Source organism: Aspergillus wentii (assembly GCF_001890725.1).
Source record: "Aspergillus wentii DTO 134E9 unplaced genomic scaffold ASPWEscaffold_3, whole genome shotgun sequence".
NCBI lineage: Eukaryota > Fungi > Ascomycota > Eurotiomycetes > Eurotiales > Aspergillaceae > Aspergillus > Aspergillus wentii.
In genome coordinates, this window is record NW_024467834.1 from 2747421 (window position 1) to 2761700 (window position 14280).

Sequence of the window (14280 nt, forward strand, 5' to 3'; positions counted from 1 at the left end):
TCTATCAAACTAACAGGGGGTGCATGGTATCGTGTACAAAGGACATATATATCATCACAATCATAGCCAGTTTAAAACGGCTTCACCACCCTCTCAAGCCGCAATGGCTCGCGCATAAACTTGCTCGGGTCATCTCTCGCTCCCTTTTTCCAGTAATCATACTCCATCCACGCATTCTCCGGCATCTGCGCCTCAGTGGCCTCAAGAAAGTCACCCAGATCAGGGTTCAGCGGAATTACACCAGTCTCAATGACATATTGATCCCAGAGTTTCAGCAGATGCTGCAGCCGCTCCGGCTCGGCCTCGGCAAGGTCATGAATCTCACCCGGGTCATCGGCAAGATTGTACAGCTGCCACTTTTCTGGGCCTTTGGGTTTGGGAATGTACACGATCTTCCAGTCGCCGTAGCGCAGCGCGGCCCGGCCGCACGTTTCCCAGCCCTGGATGAAGTCCTTTGCGTGGATGCGCTCTGAGTCGCCCGTGGCCCAGTCGACGAAGCTCTTGCCGCGCATGGGCACGACCTCACGGCCATTGTAGGTCGGAGCTGGATGCGAGACACCTGCCATGTGGAGGATGGACGGGGCCAGGTCCATGACGGTTGCGAATTGGTCGGTGATTCCGCGGGCTTGGTCAGCGACGTGGACGCTTTTGGGGAATTTGGCCAGGAAGGGGACGCGGACGCCGCCCTCGGTCGTGTAGGCCTTGTATAGACGGGATGGGGCGGTAGCGGCCTGCGCCCAGCGCGGACCGTACCAGATGAACGAGTTACCGTTGCCCAGGTTCTCGAGGCTGTTGTCGTAGTATTGTTGTAGGTGAGGCATGACGCCGCTCTGGACGAGTGGGTAGGCCTCGTAGGCGGCGCCCTCGGCGCCGTTGTCGGACATGAAGCAGACGAAGGTGTTGTCGAGTTCGCCGATGCGTTCGAGGTAGTCGACGACTTTGCCGACGTTGGCGTCGATGCATTCGACCATTCCGGCGAAGACTTCCATTGCAGTGCAGGATTTCTTCTTTTCTTCGGGGGTGTAGTCGGCCCACTCTTTGACTTCTTCTGCGTTGACGGGGTGCGGTTCGACGTCGGAGCGGACCATGCCTAGGTCCTTGAGTCGTTGGAGACGACGAAGTCGAAGCTCATCCGGTCCGTCGTCGTAGATGCCACGGTAGTGGTCGATGTACTCACGGGGAGCTTGTAGGGGCCAGTGGGGTGCGGTGAAGGGGAGATAAGCGAAGAAGGGGCGGCTGTCATCGTCCTTGTTGTGCCAGTCATCGAGGTATTGGACCATCTTGTCACCATAGCCGTCAGACGAGTACCAGCCCTCAGGAAGTTTGCGAACGTAGTGGTCATCCTCCGTGTGCAGTGCAATGTAACTAGCTTCGAGGAAGGTTGGGGTCTCGTCCGAGCCTTGTAGTTGGGGCTCATAGGCGTAGTGGTTGGAGCAAGCAGGAAGATGAGCAAACGAACGATCAAAGCCACGCTTATAAGGAGTTCGTTCAGGGGTGAGACCGAGATGCCACTTGCCGGCCATGAGAGTGTGGTAACCGGCATCTCGTAGCAGCTCTGGGAGGGCGACGACCCGTTCATTGAGATAGCCCTCGTACCCAGGCATTCCACGCTGTGGAGCAGTGCTCATCTGGGAGCCTTTAGGACCGTTCTGACCAGAGATGTTGGTCCATTCGATAAGGTTACCGAGGCCTGCGATGTGATGATCGGTTCCGGTCATGATCATGGCACGAGTTGGTCTATGTGTCTGTGAGCATATGGGAAAATGAGAGATAAGATGGAAAGACTGACGAGCAAGCTGCGGCTGCGTGGAAGTCTGTGAATCGAATGCCTCCATTATGAGCAATACGGTCGATGTTGGGAGTTCTGATTTCACCTCCAAAGCAGCCAACATCGGAGAAGCCAAGGTCATCAGCGACGACAACGAGAAAGTTGGGACGTTTGGGAGCCATTGTATAGGAAAGATTGGAGCTGAAGGTGGAAAGACAGACAGAGAACGAGAAGAAAGGCAGAGCGATATTTAACTCCTGAGGGGGAAACAGTATAGAGTCCCAAAGGGGAAATAGGGCAAGTGATTAGGGCAGTCGGCCATCGGCCATCGGCTAAAGCTCAGGTAGTTGATATTGGAGCAACGAAAGTACGCATGCTGTGTGAGATAGTGACATTCAGGAGTAAGAATGAGAATAAGCAAATAAACAGCAAGTCTAGACTCTCAAGAAGAACGATAGTAACAATAATAAACAGCGTCGATGCAGCGTTGGATTATTGCGGGGCCCCGGATTTGGAGTCATTAGATCACCACCTCTCCCACTCTCCCACTCTCCCCTCCTCGTCTTTTCTATTTATTCTCTTCTCTCCAGCTGCTCATCTTCTCTTTCCATGAACTCCCAAGTCCATCTCCTCGACCATCGCCATCACACATTCGCAATGGCGCAATCTCTGGCGTGATCTCTCCACCTTCTTGCGCGGTCGGCTGTCGGCTCCGTCTCTGACATAAGCGGTTTCGTATGTCTCCTTACACCTAAGCTGTTTGCTGGCTGGCACAATCACATCATCAGCACTCTAAATCACCCTCATGTCCCCAGTTTATCACATTCCTATCTTTATCAGATCAGATACGATCTATCCAGGACAGTACTAACAGTCAACATGGCAAAGTCGTACGCCCAACTCCCCCAGCAAGATCCGAGCGACCTGCTCCCCGATCCTCCCGATCCTTCGACCATGGTGGCTTCTCGTGGCGTCTTCCGCATCTATTGGCTGGCTGCGGTTCTCTGTTGCGGCGGTGCTTTGTTCGGCTACGACTCCGGCGTCATTGGTTGGTGTATTCGGTCCCATACTACTGTGTGCTACTGTGGCTAACCCCAGTTACCAGGAGGTGTCCTCACTTTTGAATCTTTCCAGCATGACTTTCGCTACGATGCCGCCCAGCAAACCCGCGTCAGCTCCATCGCTGTCGGAATTCAACAGGCTGGTGCCCTAGTTGGTTGTTTCGCCGTCTGGCCCGTGACCAACCACTATGGTCGTCGCTTCGCCATGATGGCCTGCTCGCTGGTCTTCTGCGTCGGCGTCATCTTCGAAGTCATCAACGCTCACTCCCTACCCCTCTTCTACTTTGGTCGGGTGATCTGCGGACTGGGAATCGGCGGGTCTGCCACCGTTATCCCCATCTACATGTCTGAGATGAGTCCCAAGGAGATTCGTGCCCGGCTGGGGAGCTGCTACCAGTTCACTTACACCATCGGTATCCTCATCTCCTACTGGATCGACTATGGCGTCAAGTATATGATCCCCTCAGCCTCCCAGTGGCAGATCCCCATCGCCCTCCAACTAATCCCCGGTGCCCTCATGGGACTGGGCATGTTCACCCTGGAAGAGAGTGTACGCTGGCAGCTATTCAAAGGCGACACCCACCGTGCCTGGACCAGTCTAGTCTGGGTGCGCGGATCCGACTCGGCCACCGTCGAAGCCGAATTCGCAGAAATGAAACACGGCGTCGAAGAGCAAAAGCACGCCACGGCAGGATTCAGCCCACGCGAACTCCTCGAACGACCCAACGCCCACCGCTTACTCCTCGGCGCCGGTCTCTTTCTCGCCCAACAGTCCACAGGAGCCACCGCCCTCGCCTACTTCGGACCCCAGTTCTTCGCCCTCCTAGTCGGCCCCGGCGACAAGAACCTCCTCCTAACCGGCGTCTTCGGCGGAATCAAAGTAGCAGCCTGCTTCCTCTTCATCGTCTGCATCGCGGAACGCTTCGGCCGCCGCCCTCTCCTCATCGCCGGCGCAGTCGCCCAGTCCGCCTGCATGCTAGCCGTCGCAGGCGTCCTGAAATCCTACCCACCCCCCGGCGACGGAACCGTCACAGCCGCAGGCATCGGCATGGTCGTCCTCATCTACCTCGACATCGTCGCGTACAATTTCTCCTGGGGACCCCTCCCCTGGCCATGCACGGCGGAGATCTTCCCGACGCGCATCCGCGAACCAGGCGTGGCATTCGGCGTCGGCTCCCAGTGGCTATTCAACTTCGTCTGGTCCTTCAGCACCCCCTACATCATGGCCGGGATCGGATGGGCAACGTTTCTACTCTTCGGCGTGCTGGACATGCTCATCGCCTGTTTTGTGTTTTGTTGCCTCAAAGAAACAGCCGGTAAGACTCTCGAGGAGATCACGGCTATGTTTGAGCCGGTCTCGTCGGATGTCGAGGGTGATGGCTGGAAATTATCCCGGGAGGAGTCGCGGGAGTCACAGGCTGGGGAGAGTCCGCGCCCGAAAAGTCCTGTCGCGGGCTATGTCGAGGCGAGTCGTAGTTGACTTATTATATTTATTTTATATATAATATGTCTTTTCTAGATAGATTGTATAGTACAGTATACGGGGATTTACTATATAGTGGGGTAGCTGACATGCGGGACATGCAGCTATGCATCTGCCATCTACAGACTTATGGAGCCACCTAATAGGCACAATAGACTTTATACCACCTAAAAAAAAAACAGGAAAAAAAAGGGTCCAGATCCTATGGTAATTATAAAAAAAATTCTCTGGAAATATGAGGGGGAATCAGAAGCTTAAAGAAAAAGCAAAAGTACTCTGCAGGAAAAACTACTAGGATATATTCCATACAGAAGATCCGATCACCTGCAAAAGTACAGACGACATCTTTAAAAAGACGCATCTCGTTCCTGATCGACCTTTACACTTCCATCTCATCTTATTGTCTAGACCCACCTAGATCAGGGTAAGACATCCAGGCCAAAGATAAGAACTACACTATCAAGTGATCAACTGTCATGTTGTCACGACTCCATTCAGACCCACGGTTCATAGCTTGAATTAATCCATGGTGGCGTTAGCTAGAGAATAATATACATCTATCGAGTACAACAGCAACACCCCAATAAACCACAAGAAATTCTCACTCCAAGCGCCTCAAAATCATTGAACGAATGGACCCCAGTAAAATACCTCCCGAGCTGTCCCACGCTTTTGTACCTTAACGCCGCTTGTACAGACCCGCTTTCGTCAATCAGAATCATCATATCATCAGGAAAATTAAAACGACAGAAAGTAAAAAGTAGAAACAAGAAGAAAAGTAAAACTAGACATTAATCAGGTCGTCAAAGGTCTCATCGCTCGAGAACGGGTAGGAGCCTTCCGTCATCAAGGACGTCTCCGAATCCCGACGTATCTGCTGCTCAAAGGCTCCAGAGTTCGACTCGAGCTGCAAGGGATCATCAAATCCAAAGGACAATGGTTGCTGCCCCGTTGGAGTCATAGGGCCGTCCGAAGAAGACGCAGCGTCTGCCACATCGGTTAATTCCGGCGCGGAATCGTTGTAGGTGATTTTCTTGACCATCTGTGCCAGATGCAACTTGATGGGTTCATCACCACACTGAGCGTGCTTAAGGACCTCGTTCTTGAGACCCAGAATCTCCGATCGCAGCCGGGCGATTTCAGTCACCAAGTTTTCTTTCTTGTCTGACTGTTCTTTGTATCGCGATTCGAGCAACATAGTATGCTCCTTCTTCTTCTGGCGACACTTGCTGGCGGCGAGACGGTTCCGCTCAAGGAACTTCTCACGCTTCGCCCGCTCGTGATGGGTATCGTCTTCGTCGTCGATGTAATCGTCCGGGATGTGTCTGGAAACCCGACGACGCTTGGAGCTGCTGCTGCTGCTATCAGGTCCAGAGATATCACTGAACGTTCGGATGTGACCCTGACTCTGCGGGGGGAAAGCCGCCGCACCATCCAGTTGGCATTGGGACAGGGTATAGAGCTCGCCGGTAGGATGGAGCTTTCTATCGTCGTACGGAGGCGGGGTAGGCTGTCCATTGCGGACATGGGCGTTCTTCAGGTCCCGCTCCATTTGGGGAGGATTAGGGAAACCCTGGTCCTGTTTACCATTCCACGACGCCAGAGGAGGAGAGAGAGGGCTGAGACCCCAAAGATTATCTTCATCGGGGAGAGAGAGACCGAGAAAATCACCGGAAAACGCATTGGGAGTGGTAAAAGTAGGAGGGCCCGTATCAGAGCGCCCAAAGGGAGATTGCTCAGCCAGCATGTTGATAGTGGACATTTATTTTATCTTGTAGGAGTAGTTGGTGTCGATGGAGAGAGATGAATTACTAGAGAAAGAAAAGTAAAGACAATAGATGGAGAAAGAAAGAGCTGGAGAACATGAAAAGACAAAGACAAGGCAGCTTTTTAGCTGGGAGGGGACAAGAAGAAAAAAGAGGCCAAGGACAAGGCCCAGCCGTCGTCGTCAAGGACTTTTGAATGGTGGTGTGACCCTGAGAGAGAGGAAGAGAAAGTGTGTTCCTGGAGAGGCAGTTGCGAGAGGAGAACCACGGTTGGCGATGGACAGTCTAGGAGAGGAAAGACAGATGACAGCCACGGAGACAAAAGGCAAAGGGGGGCAACAGAAGAATTAAAAAACACCGGGAACTGCTGGAAGACCCAGGGATGGCAGCAGAGAAATGGCATCGTAACCCCGGAGGCGGCAGAGCGAGACCAGCGGCATGGAACAAAGCAATCGTGATGACACCAGCAAAGGCATTGAGCGAGCATTATTGGCCGGAAGAAAAGATCCAGATTGACAGAAGACAAGCAGGACGACAGAGCCTTGGGATGGCTTCATTGGGCAGGGTTTGTCCCGATGACAGCGAGTGCGAGTGTTGACATCATGGCAGGGCGGGGAAAGTTTCCAGGCCGTTGAAGATCAGAAACTGGGCTGGCAGAGGTGGAAACATCGCGAAGGAACCGGATGGCGTCCATGTTTGCTTGCTGCTGGCCGCCGTTTTGTTCCATCTGGATGCTCCAAAGTGGGCTGGTGGATCGCCGGATGTCAAAGCCGGCCAGTGACTGCGGACGATCGACGGTACAGGCTCAAAAAGTACATGCAAGCTCCTCACGACAGCTGGTTAAGCTCGCTATTATCTGCTATCTCAGCTACTGACTGTCGACTATCTATCTCCATCTATCCTGTTCTTTGGTCTGATCCTCCACTCACCTCGTCTTGATCCAAATTCCCGATGATCGGTGCGTCACTTCTCTTCTCTATATGCACATCATGTCTGACACGCAACAGGGTTTCTATCCAGATTCCCACATTAATAATAATAAGAATACCTGATCGTCTGCCGTTTCATTTCTTCTCCTCATCGCCCGGTTCGTCGCTTCTGGCCTCGCTCGTTCTTCGACTCCCCCCGCACCAAGACCGGAAAATCGCCCGCTGCCCCGGATATCCATACCTCCCCCAGCGTCGAAATTGTCGAGAGATACTGCGCCAGTGGTCCATCACCATATACGCGACCCGTTGGCTTTCAATCTCCCGCTTGATTACCCCAAAGGTGTCCCGTCTGTCTTCCTGTCCGGTCCCCATCAACAGCGTACCAAACACCCAACTTAGTTCCTCTATATTCATCAACCCCATCCCAAAACTCGATGGCATGCCGTTTCTCACGCAGTATTGCTCCGCCATCACCATCCGGTCCGTCTCGTGCAATAAACTTGCGCACAGTCCAAACACCGCGCAGATGAGTTCCAGCTGGAACTCGCTCGTCAATGCCAGAATCGCAAGAGCTATCGCTTTAGATCTATCATTGTCCGGTGCTGAAATCCCCTCGAGATAACTATCTACTCGCTCCAGTTCATATTCCGAGACGCGACCGTAGTAAATGTTCAGTAGCACGTGGTACAACTGCGTGGAGCCCAAAATGCCCCCAGGTAGCCCGGCCAGGAGAGACTTGAAGACCCAAGCCACACTGAGAGCACGAGGTGGGCTTTTCCCGGGAATATCTGCGTCGAGCATTCCTGCCAAATCCAGAGGCATCGTACCACGCCGCATCGTCACCTCAATCTTCTCGTTTTCCCTTTCTGCCGTGAGGACTTGGTGAGCAAAATGATCGTACATTCGTATAGCTGCTTTCAGGTCACCGGGGTCGAAAAACACATTCCGCACACCGGACGCTGTACAAGTACTTTGTCAGCAAAGTGGCAGCGTTACTCTTAGCAATTCAAGGGCATTTACCGTGGCGTCTCAAGTATACTGCCGTTGCCACAAAGCACACCGGTAATTTGAGTCTCGCTGGGGCAAATTCGGTTGAAAGACTGAGATAGCTATGTCCCCCAAGGCGAGCAAGAGTTTCCAAAGATTTACCTCGCAGTGAAGTCATTGGGTAGGAACGAGAGGAAAGGTTGGCATGTGTTCTGACCCGTCGCACGCTGCGTTCTCCAGGCACTAACGGGGGCTTCAATTGCAGACTCGAGCGCATCGTCCGTATCCTACAATAAATCCTATCACGACGCCTGGGAAGCCTGTCATACACATTTATATGGGTTTCATTGGCTATACGCAGTCAGAATATATATTTGCACGAAAATGGAACATGTACGATCTCACCTGGGCGCCCATCGTCCTTATACTTGTTTTTATGGCTTAGATCCAAAGGATTCAAGTGCAATTTGGTGGCCAATAGGTTGAACTCTACAGCCGCATCGTACTGGTCATGACACGACCAAGTACTTCCGTTTGAGAATTTCCTGGAGTGCGAACTCTTGCTAGATGAGCTTCTGGTTCTGAAACACTCATGCTGAGGAATTGGATTCTGCGGTCTTTCGATGACATCCGCCTGGTATATCAGCTGCGAGCTGTTGTCACTATACTCAAAGCTAGAACGGGTCGTGGTGCGCGTCGGGTCTGTAAATGGGTTGGATCCCGACCCGGATGGCGAGGTTTCCTGAGCTTCGTCAAATGGATTCTGATACAAATCTTCCCGATTCACCATTGTAATCGGGGTCAAGGTGCGCTTTGAAGGATGACGATGAACAGTAACTTCTGTGCAATGAGACTTGTGCGAGTCAACTGTCTGATCGCTAACCTTTCGAGTTTCAGCATTGCCATTTGTGTTGGCCTGCAATCTATTCGCTTCCTGGACTGTGCACTCTGTGGTCGGATTATTCTGGCGATCTTCAGCTACATTATCGCACGCTTCAACCTGTCCAGCTTTATTCAACATTTCAGAAGGAATTTTCTGTCGTTGAGCCTTTCGAGAACGGAGGAGCGTCATAAACCCGGCCAATCTTCTGGTCCCTCTCACGGAGTGTTTCGAATCTGTAGCAGACGAACGTGGTTCTAAGGTCCCATCGTCGGTAGATTTTGGATCTGTAGGCGGAGCAGGCTCTTTCGGCCCTTTGTCATTTTTCTTAGGTAGCGTGCTTTTGGTTTTAGCAGCGACAGCATTTTCAGAGGTGTCGTTGGTATCGGCTGAATCCTTTCCCTCTAGGGCTGTCTCTGAAGAGTCGGTGGTATGGTTGATAGCGATCTCATCAGAACCTCCGGGGCCTACCAAAGCCCATGATCGTCTAATTCCGGAAGGTTTGTTTGTGTCGCCGTTTTGTGTCGACCGAGAGAAAACGCTGAATAGCCCCATCGCGGATTTGGATGTGTGTCTGCTTTGCGATGTGGCTGTGACAGATTCATACTCACGGTGAGTGTAAAGTAGATAGAATAGACACTGCAGAGGCCGGGTTTGAAGACATGGCAACTGCATCCACAGTAGGCACATGGTCCCATTCGCCCCTTCCATACCTGCCCTGTACTTGCCATCAGTTGTGTTTCTCTTATATATTATATAAGAATAATAGGCCATGAGATCATTCAGACATTGCCTAGTGAGTTTTATACTTCAGCTTGCGCAATGTTGACGCTGTAACAGTCAGATAGTGAATTGGACCTCTTGAGTGAGCGCTTTTTGACACAGCTTAGCTCCAGTTCTTGACTAGAAGATATAGCCAGAGAACCATATGTAATACATTAAGAAAAGAGAAGGGAGAGAGAGAAAAGACATGAATCATAAACAATATAGATGGTCATACAGAATCGGAAATCTATTGCTGTTAAGCCACGCGCCAATGCTGGACTGTTGACAAACCCCCCAAACCCTCACGATTAGGAGGCCAAGGAACACGATTTTTAGACACCATAACATTACCTTTTCTTGTTCTTAAATTGCAAACCCATATCAAAAAAAGAGGACGAAAATAGAAAAACATGGGGCTCTGTGGAGCAAGCCAGACTTGTCCGTAAACCCTTCGAACCCAATCCAAATAGTTAAAACGCCCATTGCCATGCAAGTATAAGTCGTATGAGGTTGACTGTGTGCGCAATCGTCTGCGTTGGGTCATGATACTTCGTCACTTACGCCTTCTAAAAGAATGTATTGCAAGATGTCACTCAGTGTGAGCACTCCCTTGAGTCGGAAGTGTTCATCCACCACCACTAGACGGTGCACCCGAGATTTACGGATGGTGTCAAAGATGGTATCCAGACCATCATCCAAGGAGCATGTATAAATACCAGGGAAATCCTGTGGAAGTCTGTTAGCCGTAATCGACCAAATCACACGGCAGACGAACCCAACGTACCGAAGACCGCTTCTTCAACGCTTCACCGACAGTTAGACTCAGGTCATCGTAAACACCACCTTTAATCAAGGTGATGACATCAACCGCTTCGAATACGTTATAGACGACACCTGTATCGAGTTTCCGTAAGTATTCAGCTTCGAAGCTTATACCAGACATGCTCTGCTCGCACCTTCAGAATTTAGAATGGGAACGCTGGATATACTCCGTTCCACCAAGATGTGAATAACATCAATGACCGGTGTGTCCATTGATGCTGTTGCGGTGTCGTGATAGGTACCCAGGCGAAGCTCCCTCAGAGGTTTCCGTAGCTTCTGTGTATCACTGACATTGACGGCGACGAATTTGAGAATACGGTACTGCGTTACGACACTGAGGACGTGGGACCGGTCCGTTTGACTATCACTGGTGACTAGAGGAATCCTACGGGCCCGGGACTTCAACATGCGCCTACAGGCCTCGTAAAGAGGTCGCTCGGGGTCGATAGAAATGGTCTCTGGAGGAGCCACGCCCAGTGCTTTTTCGACCTCTGCACACCCATCAAATCAGCTCTGATCCACAAATCACCGTTGCAAGGGGTAAAGTGACACACACCTCGGAGGCTATCCAGTCGGAACTGGTCGATCTGGTCTAAAGCGGCAGGGTTCTGGAAATAGTATTGGATGACGTTGATGTAATCGGAGGTGGTCAGAAGACCTGCAAACTTCGAGGATTTGGAGTCCCACAACGGAGCCGATACGATACCTATAACACGCGCTGCTGGTTAACTTTGCCCTGGATTTTCATCGTTCGTTTTTAAAGACGGTGCGACTCCGTGGCTAAATCTGCCCCTACGGATAGGAAAGAAAGGCGAATACGTGCCATTTTGTATCAATATGTTTAAACTCTCCTTGACCGACAATGATGTATCGAAAATTATAAGACGAAAACTGAGTGGGAGGACATCGTAACTGTTGCGGACTTTGAGGAAGTTGCGAATGGCACACTGCAAAAGATATGAGGCAGCTCGTTAGTTTTCAATTCCCATGAGCATTGAAGGGTGGCGTTCAGATATAGAAAAAGAAAGGAGCGGGAAAAACAAAGCATGGAGGGCCCCAGACCACAATCCTCCGTTGCCCATCCCTGCCTATTGCGACACAAGCAAGTCTCATGCGGGGATAGCCCGACGGAACCAGAAATCGGAAATCTGGAGGTCAATGGAGGGGCAGGGGAGGAAAGTTGATCGAGAGGCCCAAAACGCCACAAGGAATAACAAGGTAGACAAGGAACAGGACGAGCAGAGGGGAAATACCAGGCCTTGACGCTCTTCCCGATCGATCGCCCTCTCGGGCTGAGCTGGGGGCATTGGATGCGAGACACCTCGCGGCCGGAGGTAGGAGGCAGGCTGCACGAAAGGCCCCTCGTGACCAATATCGAAGGTACGGTCAGTGATCGTATTAGGTCTAGGCGCGTTCGTTGATGTACCGTCGTTGTCGTCGGGGTTGTGAGTGGAGGAGACGGAGGAGAAGATGGTGTTGGTGGTCAAGGTGGCGGGCATGGGCGGCGACCCGGGAGTAGCGTTGCTGTTTCTGCCCGTGGGGTATGAAGCATCGTCCGCCATCGTCATCGTGTGAGAGGACTATGGCACGGAGAGCCGCATGGAGCGACAGGACTGGGCCAAGTGGATCGAAAATGGATCCAGGGGAGGAAGACAGATGCGATTCTAGAAGCTGTTTTCTTTTCTTTTCCTTGTTGCCAGATGCTGTTGAGAAGGATGATGGTGGTGTCTGCCGCCGGTGCCGCGTTGTAGAGTGAAGCGGGGAGGACAGGGACAACAGATCAGAGTTAACAGAAGAAAAAGCAATATCTATAATGATGCAATAAATTAACTTGACTTATATAGCTTGTCTGGTATTTCTGGTATCTCTTGAATCGACAGATCGTGGTGCTTGATGGAGGGGTTTGTCTAAGAAGAGAAGGATGGTTTGAGAATGGAATATCAAACAGAATGCGAAGGTGGGCACAAGATATGTAATTCTGTTTGCTTTCTTTAAACAATTATTGTGCTTTCTTGAGACTTAACTCGATATTCGATAGGAGTGTCTCAATATAGCGCTCTCGTCGAATATCAATCATACCGTCACTTTGGTTGCCCCGCCCCACGTGACAGACGACGAGGACATATCTCCTACAGGACCTATTATGGATTATTATTGTAACTACAGTAACCAGTAGGAATCACTGCCTGATAATTGCGAATGGGGGCGCATGATATTGGGATATTCCTGTTTGGGACGTATCATAACATAATGCATAATAGGTCAGATGACAGAAATGCGATGAACTGAGAGCAGAAACGATCTATCAAACAATAAATCTCACAATTGCCCGAGATTAGTATACTGTGGAAAGAAAAAGAACCCCGATGACACAGAAGAAGTTGATTACGGAGTAGGTATATATGTAGCTCTTGATATAACTTCTGCGGCGAGCTTAGAAAATGATGAAAGATACACAAGGGGGAAAAAAAAAAATTAAACAATATCAAGGATTCTATGGTGTTTGATCAGACTGAATCAAGCCTCAGGCGGCTTTGGCAGCTCCATCGGAGCCTTGACTCTGCGACAGACTGGGGCTTGTACCGGTTTTCAGGTAATTCTCATGCTCTCCGATCAGCTTGCCGCCCTGAACCCAACGCTCACGGTATTCGCTCTTTCGCTGGTCAGCCAGTGCGTTGATGGCAGGCCAGTAGATTGAGTGCTCATATCGGAATTCGACATCACCGCCCATGGCTTTCATCAGGTGGCTCGAGGGCACATGCTGGCAGAGATCCTCGTTGAACTTCATCTTCTCCCGGGTCAGCGGGTCGATCAATGGGGTAACCAGCTTGAAGAAGCCCCAAATCATGAAAGGTACTACACAATGTTATTAGATGAACTCGGAATTTTGATATCATTACGAGTACTTACCATTAATGACCAACGCACGACCCAATCGCTCCGGGTAGTGGTTCTGGAGAATGTTCAGAGTTTGCTTGGCCTGACCCAATGTTGCATTTTGTCCAGACTTGCTTTCGTTGTAGTCAACGATAAGTGCCAAAGTTTCCTGGTCTGGGCCCATGATATCAATCACTCGCTCCAGCATGTAGACAAGATGCTCGACCTGGCGGTCGCTCTTCTCTGTGTTCTGGTTCGAGGGCAGAAGGTAAAGACAGGGCCGCGCATGGATGTCATATCCGAGGATCACCTGCTTGCCCGTTTCATTTTCAATGGAGATGTAATCCGATGTCAGTCTCTCCAATCCATACTCCCGACGCCAGGTGAGGGTTCGTTGCAGTCGAGCCACGGCCTCGGACACATTCCACTTGGTCGCACGCAGGTATCGAAGAAGACACTCGCGGGTCATAAACATCCGCTCATCATCTGTGATTGGGGCTGTTGGGGCATTCTTTGCAGAGGTCGTAGGCACAGTTTCCCACACAGAGACGGTCTTGAAGACGGAATTGTATTTCTCCTGTTGATCAGCAGTGAGCTTGGCTGGAGGCTGCGGTTTGGCCGTCTCAAGAGGTGCGGGGAAAGGCTTCTGGATCAATCCATCAGCAGCAGATCTGGGCAGATCCAATTCCACCTTCTTCTGTGTCGGAGTGTTTTCTGCAGGTGTGGTTTCAGCGGTCACGGCCGGCTCTTGGGTCTCGACGGCATTCGATGACGCATCAGGTTGGGTGTTGACCGTTTGTTCGATGTTATTGTTGTTGGCCGCAGCAGCAGCATCGGTGGTTTCTGGGACGCTCATTATGTGTATTATGGGGTACTTGGTGTTTCAATTATATTATGTTATTATGGCACGTTTGATGGCAGTCGCATTCTGAACATTTTATT

General features: G+C 51.1%; 6 protein-coding genes across 6 annotated transcripts; 1 reads left to right on the forward strand and 5 right to left on the reverse strand.

The window, feature by feature from the left end:
- Positions 1-71: 71 nt before the first annotated feature.
- On the reverse strand, positions 72-1954 carry ASPWEDRAFT_67590 (arylsulfatase; the record flags this gene model as incomplete). The annotated part of the gene is made up of 2 exons (XM_040838919.1): positions 1790-1954; positions 72-1737 (listed from the first exon to the last, which is right to left on the reverse strand). The coding sequence occupies exons 1-2, from the start codon at positions 1948-1950 to the stop codon at positions 72-74; spliced, it is 1827 nt and encodes a 608-aa protein (XP_040691019.1). The 5' UTR covers positions 1951-1954.
- Positions 1955-2722: 768 nt separating this feature from the next.
- On the forward strand, positions 2723-4309 carry ASPWEDRAFT_107795 (sugar porter family MFS transporter; the record flags this gene model as incomplete). The annotated part of the gene is made up of 2 exons (XM_040827916.1): positions 2723-2816; positions 2874-4309. The coding sequence occupies 2 exons, from the start codon at positions 2723-2725 to the stop codon at positions 4307-4309; spliced, it is 1530 nt and encodes a 509-aa protein (XP_040691020.1).
- Positions 4310-4702: 393 nt separating this feature from the next.
- Positions 4703-6417, reverse strand: atfB (bZIP transcription factor atfB). The gene has a single exon (XM_040836404.1). The coding sequence runs from the start codon at positions 6072-6074 to the stop codon at positions 5097-5099; it is 978 nt and encodes a 325-aa protein (XP_040691021.1). The 5' UTR covers positions 6075-6417; the 3' UTR covers positions 4703-5096.
- Positions 6418-7142: 725 nt separating this feature from the next.
- Positions 7143-9429, reverse strand: ASPWEDRAFT_170832 (uncharacterized protein; the record flags this gene model as incomplete). Its single annotated transcript, XM_040830685.1, has 3 exons — positions 7143-7966; positions 8028-8345; positions 8400-9429. 3 exons carry the CDS (start codon positions 9427-9429, stop codon positions 7143-7145), a joined length of 2172 nt encoding a protein of 723 aa, XP_040691022.1.
- A 484-nt stretch (positions 9430-9913) lies between these two features.
- On the reverse strand, positions 9914-12507 carry snf4 (AMP-activated serine/threonine-protein kinase regulatory subunit SNF4). The gene is made up of 6 exons (XM_040836408.1): positions 11715-12507; positions 11285-11408; positions 11018-11167; positions 10596-10952; positions 10424-10533; positions 9914-10365 (listed from the first exon to the last, which is right to left on the reverse strand). Exons 1-6 carry the CDS (start codon positions 12027-12029, stop codon positions 10180-10182), a joined length of 1242 nt encoding a protein of 413 aa, XP_040691023.1. The 5' UTR covers positions 12030-12507; the 3' UTR covers positions 9914-10179.
- A 478-nt stretch (positions 12508-12985) lies between these two features.
- Positions 12986-14194, reverse strand: ASPWEDRAFT_50569 (CRAL/TRIO domain protein; the record flags this gene model as incomplete). The annotated part of the gene is made up of 3 exons (XM_040837459.1): positions 12986-13317; positions 13372-14035; positions 14132-14194. 3 exons carry the CDS (start codon positions 14192-14194, stop codon positions 12986-12988), a joined length of 1059 nt encoding a protein of 352 aa, XP_040691024.1.
- Positions 14195-14280: the final 86 nt, after the last annotated feature.